Source organism: Phanerochaete carnosa (assembly GCF_000300595.1).
Source record: "Phanerochaete carnosa HHB-10118-sp unplaced genomic scaffold PHACAscaffold_2, whole genome shotgun sequence".
In the NCBI taxonomy this organism is placed as follows: domain Eukaryota; kingdom Fungi; phylum Basidiomycota; class Agaricomycetes; order Polyporales; family Phanerochaetaceae; genus Phanerochaete; species Phanerochaete carnosa.
Genome location: NW_006767629.1, coordinates 3,337,814 through 3,355,920, shown reverse-complemented (window position 1 = coordinate 3,355,920; position 18,107 = coordinate 3,337,814). Strand labels below are relative to the sequence as shown.

General features: G+C 50.0%; 7 protein-coding genes across 7 annotated transcripts; 2 read left to right on the top strand and 5 right to left on the bottom strand.

Annotated features, from left to right (window-relative positions):
- Positions 1 to 209: 209 nt before the first annotated feature.
- On the bottom strand, positions 210 to 2,565 carry PHACADRAFT_206038 (uncharacterized protein). Its single transcript, XM_007392317.1, has 8 exons — positions 2,226 to 2,565; positions 2,037 to 2,169; positions 1,954 to 1,973; positions 1,572 to 1,904; positions 1,279 to 1,510; positions 829 to 1,219; positions 657 to 776; positions 210 to 600 (listed from the first exon to the last, which is right to left on the bottom strand). Exons 1-8 carry the CDS (start codon positions 2,457 to 2,459, stop codon positions 429 to 431), a joined length of 1,635 nt encoding a protein of 544 aa, XP_007392379.1. The 5' UTR covers positions 2,460 to 2,565; the 3' UTR covers positions 210 to 428.
- A 355-nt stretch (positions 2,566 to 2,920) lies between these two features.
- Positions 2,921 to 3,929, bottom strand: PHACADRAFT_250552 (uncharacterized protein). The gene is made up of 4 exons (XM_007392316.1): positions 3,820 to 3,929; positions 3,374 to 3,764; positions 3,201 to 3,320; positions 2,921 to 3,144 (listed from the first exon to the last, which is right to left on the bottom strand). The coding sequence occupies exons 1-4, from the start codon at positions 3,872 to 3,874 to the stop codon at positions 2,973 to 2,975; spliced, it is 738 nt and encodes a 245-aa protein (XP_007392378.1). The 5' UTR covers positions 3,875 to 3,929; the 3' UTR covers positions 2,921 to 2,972.
- Positions 3,930 to 4,510: 581 nt separating this feature from the next.
- Positions 4,511 to 5,237, bottom strand: PHACADRAFT_138071 (uncharacterized protein; the record flags this gene model as incomplete). The annotated part of the gene is made up of 2 exons (XM_007392315.1): positions 4,759 to 5,237; positions 4,511 to 4,702 (listed from the first exon to the last, which is right to left on the bottom strand). Exons 1-2 carry the CDS (start codon positions 4,993 to 4,995, stop codon positions 4,511 to 4,513), a joined length of 429 nt encoding a protein of 142 aa, XP_007392377.1. The 5' UTR covers positions 4,996 to 5,237.
- Positions 5,238 to 5,694: 457 nt separating this feature from the next.
- PHACADRAFT_192197 (uncharacterized protein) lies at positions 5,695 to 5,962 on the bottom strand (the record flags this gene model as incomplete). The annotated part of the gene is made up of 3 exons (XM_007392314.1): positions 5,695 to 5,814; positions 5,862 to 5,893; positions 5,932 to 5,962. 3 exons carry the CDS (start codon positions 5,960 to 5,962, stop codon positions 5,695 to 5,697), a joined length of 183 nt encoding a protein of 60 aa, XP_007392376.1.
- Positions 5,963 to 7,082: 1,120 nt separating this feature from the next.
- Positions 7,083 to 8,230, top strand: PHACADRAFT_192196 (uncharacterized protein; the record flags this gene model as incomplete). The annotated part of the gene is made up of 2 exons (XM_007392313.1): positions 7,083 to 7,303; positions 7,375 to 8,230. 2 exons carry the CDS (start codon positions 7,083 to 7,085, stop codon positions 8,228 to 8,230), a joined length of 1,077 nt encoding a protein of 358 aa, XP_007392375.1.
- Positions 8,231 to 12,937: 4,707 nt separating this feature from the next.
- Positions 12,938 to 14,009, top strand: PHACADRAFT_192195 (uncharacterized protein; the record flags this gene model as incomplete). The annotated part of the gene is made up of 2 exons (XM_007392312.1): positions 12,938 to 13,460; positions 13,522 to 14,009. The coding sequence occupies 2 exons, from the start codon at positions 12,938 to 12,940 to the stop codon at positions 14,007 to 14,009; spliced, it is 1,011 nt and encodes a 336-aa protein (XP_007392374.1).
- A 1,998-nt stretch (positions 14,010 to 16,007) lies between these two features.
- On the bottom strand, positions 16,008 to 16,745 carry PHACADRAFT_250551 (uncharacterized protein). The gene is made up of 5 exons (XM_007392311.1): positions 16,601 to 16,745; positions 16,493 to 16,539; positions 16,251 to 16,436; positions 16,112 to 16,187; positions 16,008 to 16,044 (listed from the first exon to the last, which is right to left on the bottom strand). Exons 1-3 carry the CDS (start codon positions 16,616 to 16,618, stop codon positions 16,340 to 16,342), a joined length of 162 nt encoding a protein of 53 aa, XP_007392373.1. The 5' UTR covers positions 16,619 to 16,745; the 3' UTR covers positions 16,008 to 16,044; positions 16,112 to 16,187; positions 16,251 to 16,339.
- Between the last annotated feature and the right edge of the window lie 1,362 nt (positions 16,746 to 18,107).

Sequence of the window (18,107 nt, the reverse complement as noted above, 5' to 3'; positions counted from 1 at the left end):
GCAAGCTAATCGGAGCCGGAACGGCGAGTTTTCGTGCCTGTCGTTAGGGTTAGGGTTAGTCCAGTTCCCCCTTGTGAATAGGACACTTCTTCTCCCAAAGTCGCTGTATTGCATTCCGAATATTTCAACGAGCTGAAATCTTGCTGGCCAAGTAAGGAGCACTGAGAGCGCACGCGGTCGCACGAAATGTCGGGACCGCGCTGTATCGCTGAAGTGCGCGAATGGCGGGTCTATGTACAAGTACAGCGGGTGAACGTAGGCCAAGAGAATCAACGAAAGCGAGGCGAAGAAACAGACAAACTAATGTTACACAAGCGGAGCCTTGAAGTGGTAAGTTTGCAAGGAGCAGGCTACATACACGAACCAAGTATCCAAATGTCGCTAGCTACGCTCAGATAGCTTGTCTTCCGCATCCCATACCGTGTGCACTACGCTCTGTACAGCCGAATAATCAGCGGGAGCGACCCTTTGGTCTTACCATCGGGTCCAGTAATAACGGGGCGTGTCGTGATACTGCCGGTCCGCTTCTTGATAACCTCAGCCGGGACGGCGAGCTCGAACTCGAAAGCGCGTACAAGCGCGAAGAGCAGCGCCTTGGTCCTGGAGGAGGTATGGGCATGAGAGCGGAACAAGAAGAGATCGCAACTGAGACGCACTCAACGAGAGAAAACCGGTAGCCGATGCATGCTCGCGGCCCGCCAATGAATGTGAGCTGGTTACCCCACACACCGGGCACACCTGCCGCCGCTTCGGGGATGTTCTCCCAACGCTCAGGTCTACCCAGATCTCAACACGCAGCTCAGTGGACACGTAAAAACGGGAACACACTTGAACTCATGCGCATCTTCGCCCCAGATCTCCTTGCGCCGGTTCAGGGCCAGGATGGGAAGGAAGATGAGGTCGCCTTTCCTGATCTCGATGTGCTCACGCACCCGGCCGTACCTGTCCGTGTACGGCGTGCCTACGGGGATGACGTCGTCCTCGACCGCCGCACGCATCGTCGCCGGCACCGGCGAGTGGCGCCGCAGCGTCTCGCGCACGACCGCGTCCAGGTACGGCAGCGCATTCAGCTCGTCCATCGTCGGACTGTCCGTGGCCACCTGCAGCAACTCCGCGCGCAGTTTGTGTTGCACTTCGGGCCACTGGGCGAGTGCGAACAGCGCCCAGGTCGTCGCCGTGCTCGTCGTCTCATGGCCGGCGACAATGAACGTCGGGACCTCTGCAAGAGACACGGGTCAGTCTTCTTCTGAACACACAGAAAGTGAGTGAGACATTTACGCGCGAGGACCTCATCGTCAGTCAGTCTCTGGTCCTGAGGGATGTCTGTTGCCATGTTTGCGCGAATGAGGAGCGTGAGCAAGTCGCGCTCCTTCACATCCTTGCGTTCAATGCCCCGGCCCTTCTCGAGAGTCTCTGCCATGATTGCCGCCTTCTTCTCCCGGATGAGCTGCATGCCAATGCGGCGCATGGTCGCCTGTGCTTCTTCAGCCTTGCGGTCGTTCTCCGATTTCTATAACATTTCCCCCCGTCGGCGGCGAGTTCCCACGCTGGAATAGCCTTCAGAGACGTACGATGAGCCGCAGTATCGGGATGATCACTTGCAGGAACGTGAAGAAACGCCGCTCCTGCTGGGGCACCGAGAGGAGCGTGGAGAATGCCACACTCAGCTCGTTGGTCTCCCCTTCCGGGTTGAGCGCGTTGAATTCGTACCCGAAGCCCGCGCGGCCGATGACGTCCAGTGTTACCTGGCCAAGCCACGAGAGCGCGTTCACCTGCGCAGACGCGCCGCCGTTCTTGGAGATCTCTCTAAACCAGCAGTCCCGCAGCTGGTTCGACTTGTCCGTGAAGATCTCCGTGAGTTCGCGGATCTGCGCGGGGCCAAAGGCCGGGTTCAGTACGCGGCGCTGGGCAACAGTTAGTTAGGGCGGACGGTATCAAGGTGGTGTGGCACACCTGGTGCTTGTGCTGATCACCTGTAAAGTTAACTCATTGAGAATGCGAACAGAACGGAATGAGAGGCGACAGTGGACGCACACCTTCGGCCATAAGGACACCAGGGCCAACAACGCGTGACAGCCCATACCTGGCGTGCAGCGGGTGCTGGTAGATGTTATGGTGCGTCATGATATGGTTCAGCGCACGGGTGTCCATCGTCCAGAGGCGCCTCATCTTATCACAGGATCGTCAGGAAACTGTAACACTGGGCAGACAATGTGAACACGCACGCTAAAGAGTCCGCGGTAGGCGATCGTGTGCCCGTACTGCTGAACCCATCGATCCTGAGGCACCGAGTCCTCTTCGCTCTCTATAGGTTTCGAGTTTCCCCGGAGCAAGCTCTCGTTTGGCGGACCTGGGAGGTGTCGAAGGGATGTGCTTGTGCTCCATACGAGCCATACGAGCTTGTAGAGGCCGAGCGCAACGAGGGCCCCGATGGCATAGACGATAAGCAGGTAGTCCATGGCGAATGTTAGTTGTAGGATAGCCGTTAAGTGAGTCCATGTCGACGAAGATAACACTTATATATGCGAGCTCTAAGACCATGTCTCAAACGTACGCTCAAACTTGAAACTGCACAGAGATGTTGCAGGGGATGCAAGCACCAGCCGAGACTTGTCACACTTGTCGTGCAGCACTCAACCCTAACGTAGGGGCACGGCAACCACATTAGTCTCCTTCGATGTAAGTATCTCCACAATGGCCGCGCTCTTCAACAAACGGCCTGCATCTTCAGTCTTTCAAAACTTGTTTTCACGGTCCAGTGCATTCGAATCGAAAACTTTCGGGGAAGGATACTAGCATCGTTGTACTTGCTCTCCCAGCTGCTCTCCTGCTCGCCGCACTTCATTCGTGTCAAAATGAAATTTCCATTCAAAAAAGTCCTCATGTCGCATTCTCAATGCTTTAACGAACCAGGTATCCCATGTCGTTAGCCACACCAGATAGCTTGCCTTCCGCATCCCAAATTGTGCGCACTACATTCTGTATGGCCGAATAATCAGCGGGAGCGACGCTTTGGTCTTACCGTCGGGTCCAGTGATGACGGGGCGTGTCGTAATGATGCCGGTCCGTCTCTTGATGTTCTCAACCGGTACAGCGAGCTCGAACTCGAAAGCGCGTACAAGCGCGAAGAGCAGCGCCTTGATCCTGGAGAAGGTATGGGCACGAGGGCGGGATAAGGGGGAATTACAAGTGAGACGCACTCGACAAGAGAAAACCGGTAACCAATGCACGCCCGCGGCCCGCCAATGAATGTGAGCATGTTGCCCCAAACACCAGGCACTCTTGTCGCCGCTTCGGGGATGTGTTCCCATCGCTCAGGCCTGCCTAACTGTCAGCACGCAGCTCAGTGAACACATGGAAAACGGGAACACACTTGAACTCATGCGCATCCTCGCCCCATATCTCCTTGCGCCGGTTCAGAGACATGATAGGCAAGAAGATGAGGTCGCCCTTCTTGATCTCGATGTGCTCGCGCACCCGGCCGTACCTGTCCTTGTATGGCGCGTCCACTGGGATGGCGTCATCCTCGAACGCCTGGCGCGACGTCGACGGCACTGGCGCGTGGTGCCGCAGCGTCTCGCGCACGACTGCGTCCAGGTACGGCAGCGCGTTCAGCTCGTCCATCGTCGGGCTGTCCGTGGCCACCTGCAGCAGTTCCGCGCGCAGTTTCCGTTGCATATCGAGCTGCTGTGAAAGCGAGAACAGCGCCCAGGTCGTCGCCGTGCTCGTCGTCTCGTGGCCAGCGACAATGAACGTCGGGACCTCTGCAAGAGACACAAATTAGTCTTCTGAGTGCACGGAATTGAGTGAGACACGCACGCGCAAGGACCTCGTCATCGGTCAGCCGCTGGTCCTCGGGGATGTCCGTCGCCATGTTTGCGCGAATGAGAAGCGTGAGCAGGTCGCGCTCTCTAATATCCTTGCGTTCGACTCCCCGGCCCTTCTCGAGGGTCTCTGTCATGATCGCCGCCTTCTTCTCCCGGATGAGCTGCATACCAATGCGGCGCATGGTTGCCTGCGACTGCTCAGACTTGCGGTCGTTCTCCGTTTTCTATAGTACCACTCCCCGTCAGCAATGTGCCCCCACGCCGGAAGAGCACACAGAGACGCACGATGAGCCGCAGCAGCGGGATGATCGACTGCAGGAACGAGAACAAACGCCGACTTCGTGGGGGTGTCGCGAAGAGCTTCGAGAACGCCTCACTCAGCTCGTTGATCTCTCCCGTCGGGTTAAGCGCGTCGAATTCGTACCCGAAGCCCGCACGGCCGATGATATCCAGCGTCGCTTGGCCGAGCCACGAGAGCGCATTGACCTGCGCAGACGCGCCGCCGTTCTTGGATATCTTCTCCAGCCAGCAGTCCCGCAACTGGTTCGACTTTCCCGTAAAGATCTCGGTCAGATCGCGGATCTGCGCGGGACCAAAGGCAGGGTTAAGCACGCGGCGCTGGGCAACAGTTAGCTAGGGCGGATGGTATCAAGGTGGTGTGGCACACCTGGTGCTTGTGCTGATCACCTGTGGAGTGGACCCATTAAGAATGCAAAAGGGAACGGCGCGAGGGGTAGCGCACCTTCGGTCACGAATATGCCGGAGCCGACAAGGCGCGAAAAGTCATACCTGACGGCCGGCGGACGCTGGTAGATGGTATGGTGCGTCATGATGTGGTTCAGCGCACGGGTGTCCACCGTCCAGAGGCGCTTCGTCTGGTCACAGGATTGTCAGGAAATTGTGACAATGAGCAGACGGTGTGGACACGCACGCTAAAGAGTCCACGGTAGGCGATCGTGTGTCCGTACTGCTGAGCCCATCGGTCCTGAGGCACTGATTCCTCTTCCTTCTGTATCACTTCCACGTTTCCCCAAATCAAGCTGTCATTTGGGGGACCAGGGAGGTGTCGGAGAGGCGATGCGATTCTGCTCCACATAAACGATGTGAGCTTGTACAGGGCGAGCGCGATGAGGACTCCGATGGCGTAGACGATGAGCAGGAGATCCATGGCGAATGTTGGCTGTTTAAAAGCCGTTCAAAGAGGCCATGTCGACGAAGATGAAATTTATATATGCGAGCCCTAGGACCGATGTCCCAAACTTCAAACAGCACGGAGATGTTGCAGGTTCAACATTCTCCGTTCTGTTGCGCGCGCTCAAACCTAACGTAAGGGCATGACGTTGATGTATCTCCACAAGCAGTGTTGTCAGCGTCAGACACGGGGCTAATTGGTAAATATTTTTAGCTGACAGAGGTACGAAAATGTCCGTGAGAAAAGAAGCTAAAAAGCCTGAACTAGTGTTGCCGCGGATGAGCCACGAGTTGGACCGGTCCAAAATCCGGCATTATCCGCACGTGGCGGATAATGATGAGTTGGCCGCCAGATAATCCGGCAGGTTGTGGGAAAGCTGACAAAGACACTATATATGGTAGGCACCTGAACTCACTGAGCAGACGGAGACTGGCGAGGCTCAAGTGGGGACAGCGTAGCAGACGTATTAGTAGATTATTAGGATTCAGTCTCATTAATAGCTTCTCTAGTTCGTCCACATGGCCTTCTGCAACCATTCTATCAATTTGTTCTACTGAGACTGCCGGTGCCAGATCACCCTTGGAAGCCAGCCGGCTGCCTTTCACTGCGCTGCTGCAGATACAAATGCTTCAGAATTTGAAGCCTTTCCATCACTTTGGGGGACAAATTAATCCTTCAGAGAGTATCCATCTCCTTGCTTGATGAGAAGACGCGCTCGCACAGGACAGCAGAAGCTTGCACAGGCAGGATATCCAGTGTGACGTGATAGATCAGAGGAAAGTGATATTGATTGACCTGTAATGTAGTGAGCAACAGTAAGATAACGCACTGCAGTGACGTACCTGCCAGGTGTGACAGATATCAAAGCCCGGCCCTGTTTCAGTGTCAGGGAGAGCACCCTCCTTCTCATACCGAGTTGCCTCTTCCTCAACAGTGTGGGCATAATCTGCCTCCAAAATGTGACTATTATCGACATCTGGCTCGATGGTGGCTGCCTCGGACTGTACACTGCTCCTTTAAGCTGTAGCTGAGGTGCTTACAGACTCATCAGAGAGTTCTCGGAGCAATGCGCAGATGCAGCCTACACCGTGAGCCTGTGAGCGAGCTGTGAAACTCTGAGATGATGGTGGAGACGGGCCACTGGGGGGAAGATTGGACTGTGAAGAACAAAGCTCTCACCAATATTCAAGCAGTAATAAGTAATACACCCAGGAGTAAGTTTAGCGTATATGTGCAACGAGATCTACGCACCGCTTCTTGAAGCCAGCGCTGGGCATCCGTAGCCTCCTTGGCTGTCCAGTGCTTGTCTATCCAGGTAAATTTGAAATCAGGGTGTACAACTGAAAAAAAGGCTTGGTACGACGAATTTCCATTAAGAAAAATATGGCGCTCACCCATTGCGACAGCATATGCTTTGCTTTTCTGTGCGATGCTCAGATATTTGTGCAGCTGGCTGATTGATGCATTGATTTGACGGCAGTGCTGCGCCCTCACTGCGTCTGCATTTCCGCTTCGGTGCTTGTACTGGCTGCGGAGGCGACTGGGCTGACACTGAGACAGCCGGCCCGGGGTTCTGAGGTGTCAGTGCAGCTAAAACAGAAGGAGAGAGCTGACTGTGAAGATGTGGACCGGCAGGTTGAAGTAGGTGCGGATAGGCTGAGTGGTGCTGTTATGATGGGCATGGTGGTGTGGGATATCATTTCCATTTTCGTCTCTGACTCTAGTCTAGTAGTACTGCCTTCGTTGACTCACTCACAGTCCTTTTGACTAGTAGACTAGTTCTTAGGTTAGGCTGAGCAGTAGTATAAATACCCCGTGCATGTACAGTACAACTTCAGCTTTCAGCTCTTTCGTAAATTTACGTTTCTTTATTCTGCTCTAACCTCATCTGTGGATAAGGCAATCAGGCAAGCTTCAGGCTTGCAAAGAAACCTCTGTCATAACATTAGCTGAAAGCTTCTCAACAAGGCGGACCTAAGACAGGTCTACGCCACGAAGAATAGTCAAGACGACTACTCCACAAGCAACTGGGGTGAACAACTGCGCCACAGCAGCACACAGACATGACCTTAGGCCTGACAATAGGCACGACTACAACCAATACGACGAAGGACACTGGAGACATTGTTTTCAACAACTCTGCCCCAACCGATACTATGCATACCCAGGAACAGTACGAGTACCACAAGGACTCGTCCTCTGCGAACCAGCACAAGAAGAATTTATTCGAGAAAGAGACAGGCTTAATGAAGAAGCCAGGCTTAGAGAAGAACAAGCCCAACAAGTAGCTCAACTACCCACCAGCGTACCACCATCCAGACCACATACATCACACCCATACGATCAATCTCGCAGACATAGCCGAGCACCCAGTAGGGCAGAAACCTCTACCTCTATCAAAGTAGACAACGAAACACCCGAAGTACAACAACAAGGATCACTTCAGGTAGCAGAAATTAGACTCGAACCATTTGACATTCCCCTGCCAAATCTCGACGTACCCATCCCACCTGAACGACAGGAAGAAATATACGAAGTCACCAGACAACTTCAAACCACCTCTACGATGGCAGACATAAATACTCTCATGCGAGAAATGATCGAGGCACTTCAAAAAGCAAATGAACATGCCTCTACCCCAAAACCCCAGAAGTTCGATGGCACACAACAAATTCAGGACTTCCTGAAAGATTGCGACATCTACTTTAAAGGCAAAGACACAACCAAGGATGCAAAGAAAATTCTCTTTGTACTCAACAACACCGAAAAGAAGCCACACAACTGGTGTCGCACCAAGTTCGACAAATACGAAACCAGCATGGCTTGGCCCACATGGACCAAATTCAAGGAAGACTTTGCCAAAGCCTTCCAAAAAGTGGACAGTGAAGTCGATGCCATTGTAAAACTCGACAGAATTATGCAAGCAGACTTTGACTCAGTCAATGACTACAACATCGAATTTAATCAACTTGTCAAAGAAGCCAAGTATAACAACCCGAGCACAGACACCTATCTCCAATGCACCTATACAGGAGGGCTCAAATCCGTCCTTGCAAAGACTCTCATCCAACGAGAAAAGAAGCCAACCACACTCCAAAGATGGCAAGAAGAAGCACTCAAATTGGACAATGCAGAGATAGAATGGGACAAGCTCAGACGAGGAAGACAGAGGAAGGATTGGCAAAACTACCTCTCACTCCGGAGGAAATAGAGGAGGAGGGAGAACTCAGGAACGCGACCCCGATGCCATAGATATCGACACCGTCTCCCGAGACCAAACACATCGAGAAGGACCATGCTTTAATTGCGAAGGCAAAGGACATATTGCCAGAAATTGCCCTTCGCCCAAGAAACCTCAGCAACGCGACCAGCAAGAAAGATACCAACCCAATCGCTTGCAACAGGGCAACCGCCCTCAGACAAACCAATGTTCAGAACAATGGAATAAAGGAAATTCCACCAATGTCCGCACCACAATGGTCAGAGAGGAACTCAACCTCATTGATCTCAATAACGAACCCAGAGATTTGGTCAAAGAAGTAACCAAACTCTCTCAGGACAATGCTAAGGATCTCTTCGCCCATTACCTCGAAGCTAATCCGGATTTTCATGTCTGAGGGTTGTTCCAACGTCAACGCCTCTTAGAATATCAATTTCCTCTGTATTAATTGCCGACATGCAATCAAAATCGATGTGTATTCCCATCCAAATCAGAGTGAAAGAAACCGTTGGAAAAGTCCTTGCACTAGTCGACTCAGGAGCACAAGGCAAATTCATCAATCGACGAACAGTCCGGGAGTTAGGACTACAAGAAAAACCCTTGAAAAAACTGATCAAGGTATTCAATGTTGACGGAACCCCGAACAAATTGGGGTTCATTCGCAACAAAGTCGAAATTGACATGAACGTGGGAAACCAACCTACCAAAGAAAGATTGTTAGTTACCCAATTAGGCAAACAAGACATTATCCTCGGCATGGACTGGTTACAAGAAAGAAACCCGTCCATCAACTGGAACAAAGGCACTTTAGGCTTCTCAAAAAGAATTCAAAGATGCGAAATCGAGGAATTACCGGATAATGAAGGAAAAAGCATCAATACTCTTCCGTCCAACGACTCAGCACTCCTTAGAGAAGAAACAGAATTTGCAGTCACTATCTCAGAAGGAGAACAAATACCCACTAGAGGAACAGAAGAAGCCGCAGGACTTGATCTATATGCAAGCGAAGACCAGATAATACCACCTCAATCTCGCATGCTTATCAAAACAGGGCTAAGCGCTCAAGTTCCTGAAGGAACCTATGGACGAATCACACCAAGAAGCGGACTAGCAGTCAAGGGAATCAACATAGGAGCAGGAGTAATTGACAGAGACTATACTGGAGAAATTTGCATACTCCTCATCAACTCCAAAATCGAAGAACACAAGGTCGTCAAAGGAGATCGAGTGGTGCAATTAGTACTCGAACGAATCTCTATGGCAAAACCCAAGCAGGTCGAAACCTTACCAGGAAATAAACGAGGATCAAAAGGGTTTGGATCCACCAATACCAAAACCATACAAGAAACCAGACCAGAAAAGATAGCCTGGCACGTACTGCATCTTCTCAGGAAAGGAGCACCTCTGGACTGGTCTATACACATCTCTTTGATAATTGCCTTAGAACCCATCATACAAGCTGAACAATGTGAAGAAGGAGACTATATCCTCGCATACACTCCAGGAGACTCCTTCGCATACACCATGCGCACCGAACCAGATGAAATGGCCAAAGACATAGCATCTTTATGGATTAACACGAAAATCAACCTGGCAATGGCAATGGCACAACAGGCAACAGAGAATATGAAGAACAAACTACCAACTGCTTATCAAGACTATTAAGATGTCTTTGAAAAACAAGCAGCTGAACGGTTTCCAAAATCAAGATCATACGACCATGCTATTGACCTGAAAACCAGATTTCATCCCTAAAGATTGCAAGGTCTATCCGTTATCTCCATTAGAACAACAGAAACTCGACAAATTCCTCAATGAGAATATGCAAAAAGGCTACATACGACCATCAAAATCACCAATGGCCTCACCATTCTTCTTCGTAGGAAAGAAAGACGAAACATTACGACCATGCCAAGACTACCGGTATTTGAACGATGGCACTATCAAAAACACATACCCACTTCCTCTCATCTCAGACCTCGTTGATCAACTCAAAGGGTCAAGCATATTTACTAAGCTTGATTTACAAGCAGGATACAACAATGTACGAATCAAAGATGGAGATCAATGGAAAGCAGCCTTCAAAACGAACAGAGGACTATTCAAACCAACAGTCATGTTCTTCGGACTATGCAACTCCCCGGCAACGTTCCAAGCAATGATGAATGACCTATTCCGTGACATGGTCAATGAAGGATGGCTAGTCATCTATATGGATGACATGCTTATCCATTCATCCGATCAAGATGAACATAGAAAGTGAACACGAAGAATCCTTCAAAGGCTCCGCGACAATGACCTTTTCCTCAAACTCGAGAAATGCACCTTCGATGCATGGCAAGTCGAATCCCTCGGAGCACTCGTATCACACAATCAAGTCGCCATGGACCCAGTCAAGATAAAAGGAATACTAGACTGGCCGATACCAACCACTGTCAAACAAGTTCGAGGATTTCTAGGATTCGGCAATTTCTATCGATGCTTCATTGACCAATATTCAGACATTGCAAAGCCACTCAATGAACTCACCAAAAAAGACAAGCCGTTCAATTGGACAGACAAATGTCAGAAGGCTTTCGAGACGCTAAAACAATGATTTACCTCAGCGCCTCTTCTATTGATGCTGAACGCCACAAAGCCATTCCTCATTGAAGCAGACGCCTCACTTTTCACAACAGCAGCAGTACTCCGACAACAGGATATCAACGGAGATTGGCTACCAGTTGCCTACCTATCCCAATCCTTCAACCCAGCAGAACGCAACTACGAAATCTATAATAGAGAATTACTGGCAATAGTACAAGCGCTCGAAGCGTGGCGCCACTACCTAGAAGGAAATCCAAGCACCACGAAAATCCTCACAGATCACAAGAACCTCACGTACTTCCGATCTCTACAACAATTGAATAGACAACAAGCAAGATGGTAACTATTCATGTCCCAGTTCAATTACAAACTTGAACACCATGCAGGCACTAGACTCATTCAAGCAGACGCTATGACAAGAACCTCTGCACCAGCTGATGCAAAATTTGATAATACAGAAGAAGTGTTACTACCTGAGGACAAATTTGTCGCCATAATTCTCCTACCAGATTCATTATTCACAGAAGATGCAATCATCTTGGACATCGAAATCGAAGCACCCACTTCAAGTGTAGACTATAAGTTGGCAGAAGATATTCAAAAACACCTTACACATGACGACATCACTGAACAAGTACGATCAGCATGACTAGGAAAAACAGACACATTTCCTTTCAAGTTGAACACGGATCAATGGGAAGAAAGAGACGGACTACTCTTTTACAAAGAACAATGCTATATACCAGCAAATCAAGTACTCCGACGCCACATCATATTCTTCTATCATGATTTCCCTGGAGCAGGACATCCTGGACAATGGAAAACAGGAGAACTCATCCGACGCGAATATTTCTGGCCAAGCATGCAAACCTTCATCTCAAACTATGTCCGAGGTTGCACAAAATGCCAACAAATGAAGGTTAATCATCAACCAACTATTCCACCCCTTCAACCAATCAAATCCACTCGACAGAACCGTCCATTCGCGTTCACAACCTGCAACTTCATCACCCATCTCCAGGCGTCTCACGGATATAATGCTCAAATGGTTGTGGTAGACCATGGTTCTATGAAGGGGGTAATTCTTTGCCCTTGCACAGAGAAGATAGACGCGCTAGGCACAGCCAAACTCTACCATCAATATGTCTACCAAAGATTTGGACTACCAGACGTCTTTCTCACGGACTGGGGTCCGCAATTCGACTCTCAAGTCATGAGAAAATTGTGGAAGCTAACCGGAGTACAAGGACGAATGAGCACCGCATACCATTCTCAGACCGATGGTCAAACGGAAAGAGCCAATCAAGAGATAGAAGCGTACATCAGAATTTTCTGCCAGAACAATCCGCACAGCTGGGCACAGCTTCTTCCCAATATGGAAGTGGCGTTCAACAATCGAGAACACAGCGCCACAAAGCATTCGCCATTCTATCTCATGTATGGCTCACACCCAAGGATCATCCCCACAGCCTTTCCCAAGACCAAGGTTTCGTCAATACAACAATGGCTTCTAGAACGGACTCGCGCACATGAAGAGGCCCACACTGCCTTAGACCAAGCACAGCATTGCATGGCCTCAAGAGCTTACAGGAAGTTTTCACCGTTCCAGAAGGGACAAAAAGTCTGGCTTGAGATGACAAACTTCCGAGATGGTTACCCCTTCAAGAAGCTCGCACCCAAACGTCAGAGACCATTCAGAATCAAGGAGGTTTTAGGATCTTTGGTATACAAACTCAATCTTCGAGGGCAACGAAAACTTCATGATGTCTTCCACGCCTCGCTTCTCACCCTGTATCATGAAACCGAGCAACACGGCCCCAATTTCCTAGAACAGCCCCCAGAGATCATCAACAGCTATGAAGAACACGAAGTCGAGGCGATACTCAATCACAAGACATTCTATGGCTATGTCCAATACCTCGTCAAGTGGAAAGAACAGCCACAAGCAGAGAACTCCTGGAAACCTGAGTCTCATCTAAAGAATGCCCAAGATATTCTGAATGCATATAAAAGGAGGCATAATCTGCCTGTTCGTTCTCCAGCCAAGACAACCCCAGTCACAGCTACAACAAGTCTCAAGTCTCCAAACCAGCCTCGCCTCTCCACAACACAATGTCTTCCACTCTCACCACCGTCTACGAGTGCATCCCCGTCTCCACTCTCACCGAGTCCACCTCGCAGATCCACATCCGGAGCCCTTCCTCTATCAACCTCCCCAACGTCCAGTATACCTACGACGCCAATGTCTCGGAGAGCGACTCCTACCATGCCCCCAAAATTGCCCAATCTCGCACACCCACTCCAGTCTCCCATGAGAGCACCATCCCCGTTAATGAACACTCAGAGTCCCACTGGGACTGGAGCAACGCTAGCGCAGAAGAAGTCGAGCGAAAGTACCGCAAGACCACTTACCTCCAACAGCTCACCGAAATCCGCAATGACTACAGTGCCATCAAGCTCCTCTTGCAACTTGCTCAGGAAGAAGACAATCCCACGAAGATATTTGCAAGGACTGTCGCGAGTTTCCACGCTCTCAACAAAAACTTCACCAACACTCATCGCAACGCTGCGGACCTGGTACACATTGACGATGAAGGGCTCACGAGACTCAGGAACGCAAATTGGGAGGACAGACGTGGAACACCTAGAAGCGTGGAGGGATTTCATTAACTACTCAGAAACGCACCCTTCGGCAGTTCGTATCGTCAACACTGCCCATCGCTATCAATTCGGGCCCTCCATTCATTTCGCCTACTTGATCAACAACTTTGAACCCATGCTGAACCCCACGCCAACTCATTCTCAACCTCTCTCCGAACGCATTACCTCCTCGTTTTTCAGCCAGTCCTTTCTCGTGTCCAACCAGTTTTTTTGGTCCTTTTGGGACCAACCATCCCCTTTGACGAGCTCGCCGTCTCCCCCATTGTATGAGTCTGACAGCCATGTTGCCACCAAGAAGTTGGTCCGCTTCGCCACCCAACACAAATCCCTCGATCATTACGATCCTGGATGGACGTCCCCGAGCGCTCTCTCAGATTGGACAACTCCTGCGAAGGTTTCGAAGAGGCAGCTCAAACGCGAATGCTGCTGCCGCAACAAGCAGTCAAAACCACTCATAGTCATCAAGAAGGCTCTCGAGGAGGCAGTCGCATGGATTCAGGAGGAGATCTGGGCCCTTAACTAATCTCGACCGTTGCTCGAAGGTAGATTGGGGGGTAATGTTATGATGGACATGGTGGCATGGGATATCATTTCCATTTTTGTCTCTGACTCTAGTCTAGTAGTACTGCCTTCACCGACTCATAGAGCGCAGCTTCACTGACTCACCCGCAGTCCCTTTGACTAGTAGACTAGTCCTTAGGTTAGGCTGAGCAGTAGTATAAATACCCCGTGCATGTACAGTACAACTTCAGCTTTCAGCTCTTTCGTAAATTCACGTTTCTTTATTCTGCTCTAACCTCATCTGTGGATAAGGCAATCAGACAAGCTTCTGGCTTGCAAAGAAACCTCTGTCATAACAGGTGCCAGTAGGGAGTCACAGGCAGGTGGGGACGGCTAATGGGGTCTTCTCGTTGCTGGGCCTGGCTCATAGCATGGGTTTGAAGCTGAGAATGAGAACCGGTGGGCTTGTTTGGCACAGCTGCACCTGATGTATTATAGCTGAGCACCAGAGAGAGAAAAACACGCAGAGTGCACTGTGTACTTCACACTCGGGAGCCAGATTATTGACCTGTGAAGTGTGGCTTGAGTTGCTTGTTGTTTCAAGTTGAAAGAAACATACCGGCTGCCCTGGTCCCTGGGCAGTAGCTCGTACAGTAATCAGGTCTTGTGTGATTTTTTCAAATGCATATATTGATCTGTTGTGTTACTCTAGCAACAACCTCAGGAAATAACAGAGGTGAAAGGGGGCAAACACAGCTACAGGCAATGAATCGAAACACGAGGAACACTTACCATGGATGTGATGCGTTCTCGTGCAGTCTTGCGTGACTGCGTTGACCTAGAATTGATGGATGGCACCTGAGTCGGCATTCTCCGAGTGGGTTGCAATCCGGCTTGAATCCGCGCCCATCCGGATTGAACAGATTGGCGACCTATCAGACCAGATCGGATTCTATCCGGATAGAATCTGAATCCACGGCAACACTAGCCTGAACACTTTCCGGCGTAAATATATGATAGGTAAAATTTGAAAATAAGAGTTAAACAAAGTTGCCTTTTTTTAGTCAATCTTGTAGTAAAAAGTTGGTCTGCTCGCAGCAAAAAGAGGTGCAAATACCGCTCGGCCATCCATATATAGAATAATACACATGGAGAAAGAAATGATCATGATTTCTCCCTAAGGAGATTTCGACTCTTCTAATATCTCAAAAGGTGTAAAAGCAGTGTATCTTTTTGTACCACTAAAACGATAACATCCCCATGGGGGAATAGCTTAGGTGCATTTATGAAACAAACTGAATGTGCTTTTGCACTTTTATCGGCGCAAAATAGTATAAAATTAGCCCCGTAAGACTGACACCTGTCAGCGGACTCTTCACTGGGTGGTAAGCGCACTTTTTTCTGGCATAAAATTGGCCAAAAACTGATTGAACAAGGCCCCAACTTTCTCCGGTTTTCACTTGAAAACAACCGAAGGCAAAACTCAGTTTTCCGCCAGTTTTACTGTGTTTTAGACCATTTTGGCTGGTTTTGCACCAGTTTCTCCTCAGTTTGCATCGGCGTAGAATTGAGGAATAACTGGGCCTTGTCATCAGCAAAAAAATTGGTTATAGATCAGGGATGAGTTGCCAGGCAAGCGCCTAACAGGATGGCAAACGCTGGCAATGCAAGGACACGCGATACCTGACTGGTATTGCATTGCAAATCGTAACTCAGACCGGTATGTTATTATAAGTTGGATCCTATCCTGATACCACTAAACACGACATGAGTCGCTCGCCCAGATCTCGGTTATGACATGACGTCACCCGTCTCGCTTTCCGAGATGTGTTTCTCGCCGCCCATCGCATCCACGCCGTCTGCCCACTAAGATTCCTTCGACCTCCCCTAAAGTCACTCCCGACGAGTTTCCTTTTATGAAACTGCATATATAGAAGGCGTCGATGGTCTTCCGTTCTCGCCGCTTCTTCCTCCTGGTCACCACCATACCCCGCCTCTGCTTACTCCCTCTGAACGGTATCTCCGCCGTGTCTCGCTAAGCTCAATATGTCACAAACGTATGTATATGCACTTTTTCTCTTGTGCTGCAGCGCACCTGACTACATGTATTCGTACGCGCAACAGCTGCAGCACCGACTCCTGCCTGTCCATACAGTTTGCAAGGGTTCTTCAATGTGGGATGGCGGCTCGAGCATCCAAGGTCTGTTGAGATTATCCTGCATATATCCGTCTCTGACACAGGACCCTTCCGCATCGCTCTCAGTGTGTCATGTAGAGTATGTGACATGCATATATGCGCTTGATTACTTGATGTTCTCATGTACAGGCCCTCGTAAGACATCGCCCTTTCGTTCAGTAAGTGGTGCCTACTTGTATCGCAGCACCCCAACCTACGACTCTGCCCGGTCCGTCTTGCAACGGCGAGCGCGTTAGCGTCAACTCACGGGGCGTAGGTCTTTTTGAGTCAGTCTTTAAAACCTCGAATACTGACACTGCTCCTACAGGTTGTACGGCCCGTTCTTGTGCTTCGGGATCCGCGAAATATCCTCACAGTATGCATTGCAGTCTGCAGGTGTCTACATACACAGGTACTTATGTGCATAACTCGTCTAGGGTACAAGTCACGCACATCATGCACTAAGTATACGGCCGCTCCGGGGACAGCTTTTTGTCTGACGCTCACATTCACTGCGAAAGCGCTGCCCTCTGAATGCCGTTGTATTTTATCTACGAGTTTTGTACCTATTGTAGTTTTGTGAATATATAAATTGCTATCTTAATTTTTTATGTGCGAGCTCGCCCCCAAAAATCCGATTATTGAATAAATCTTGCGAGCTCTCTGGCAAATGCCACCCAGCCTGGCGCTCCCTGGTAATGCATTGCCAACCTTAACTGAATGATAAAGGTCCCCAGGCTGGTAAGCCTTAGAAATCATACAGGTGCTCTATCTACTATGGCAATAACAATCTCAGGGTGGGTTGACTTATATTCATGGGTGCCTCTATCTAGCTTGGCCAGATTAGATCATTGGGTAATTTTTTTGCTGATGGTTTAGCTGCTTTTGCCTGAGTTTTCTCAAGAAAAAAACTGCACTTACCACCCTGTGCTTGACTGACACCAGGTGTCAGACGGGTCATGATGGCCGTCAGTGACAACACTGTCCACAAGGGCCATGCTCTTCGACAAACAGTCTTCATCTTCAGTACTTCAGTCTTTCAGAACTTGTCTTCACGCTCCAGTGCATTCAAATCAAAACTTTTGAGGAGAGTGATACTAGCATTGTTGTACTTGCTCTCCCAGCTGCTCTCCTGCTCGCTGCCCTTCATTCGTGTCAAAATAAAATTTCCATTCAAAAAAGTCCTCATGTCGCATTCTCGATGTTTCAACGAACCGGATATCCAATGTCGTTAGCCACGCCAGATGGCTTGCCTTCCACATCCCAAATTGTGCGCACTACATTCTGTATGGCCGAATAATCAGCGGGAGCGACGCTTTGGTTTTACCGTCGGGTCCAGTGATGACGGGGCGTGTCGTAATGATGCCGGTCCGCCTCTTGATGTTCTCAACCGGTACAGCGAGCTCGAACTAGAAGGCGCGTACAAGCGCGAAGAGCAGCGCCTTGGTCCTGGAGGAGGTATGGGCACGAGGGCGGAATAAGGAGAGGTTACAAGTGAGACGCACTCGACAAGAGAAAACCGGTAACCAATGCACGCCCGCGGGCCGCCAATGAATGTGAGCTGGTTGCCCCACACACCAGGCACACTTGCCACCGCTTTGGGAATATGTTCCCATCGCTCAGGCCTGCCCAGCTGTCAGCACGCAGCCCAAAGACCGCATGAAGGGATCTCACTTGAATTCGTGTGCGTCCTCGCCCCAGATCTCCTTGCGCCGGTTGAGCGCGAGGATGGGCAGGAAGCTTCAGAAGTGACTCCCTTGACTCGACCGGTGTGATTTCAAGGCGATCTCATCTCGCTCTGTCTCTTCTCAAGTTTCCTCCCCTTTCCCGTTTCTCCGACACTGCTTCATATTCGTGCAATCGGCTGTGCCACATCCCATCCCGTCCGAGTCGAACATGATACATGCATGACCCTGGACCGCCACGGGCGCCCTGCGACCCGAC

What these genes read in the sequence shown, in the direction of transcription:
- PHACADRAFT_250551 (XM_007392311.1), bottom strand. An exon ending in CACAAGAACGGGCCGTACAA is followed by an intron (nt 16,437 to 16,492) that starts CCTGTAGGAGCA and finishes AAAAAGACCTAC; the next exon opens with GCCCCGTGAGTTGACGCTAA.
- PHACADRAFT_250552 (XM_007392316.1), bottom strand. Translation starts at nt 3,874, where the DNA reads ATGGCGACGGACATCCCCGAGGACCAGCGGCTGACCGATGACGAGGTC. An exon ending in CGATGACGAGGTCCTTGCGC is followed by an intron (nt 3,765 to 3,819) that starts GTGCGTGTCTCA and finishes TGTCTCTTGCAG; the next exon opens with AGGTCCCGACGTTCATTGTC. An exon ending in GAGGATGCGCATGAGTTCAA is followed by an intron (nt 3,321 to 3,373) that starts GTGTGTTCCCGT and finishes ACAGTTAGGCAG; the next exon opens with GCCTGAGCGATGGGAACACA.
- PHACADRAFT_206038 (XM_007392317.1), bottom strand. Translation starts at nt 2,459, where the DNA reads ATGGACTACCTGCTTATCGTCTATGCCATCGGGGCCCTCGTTGCGCTC. An exon ending in TCCCGATACTGCGGCTCATC is followed by an intron (nt 1,511 to 1,571) that starts GTACGTCTCTGA and finishes GAAATGTTATAG; the next exon opens with AAATCGGAGAACGACCGCAA. An exon ending in GAAGATGCGCATGAGTTCAA is followed by an intron (nt 777 to 828) that starts GTGTGTTCCCGT and finishes AGATCTGGGTAG; the next exon opens with ACCTGAGCGTTGGGAGAACA.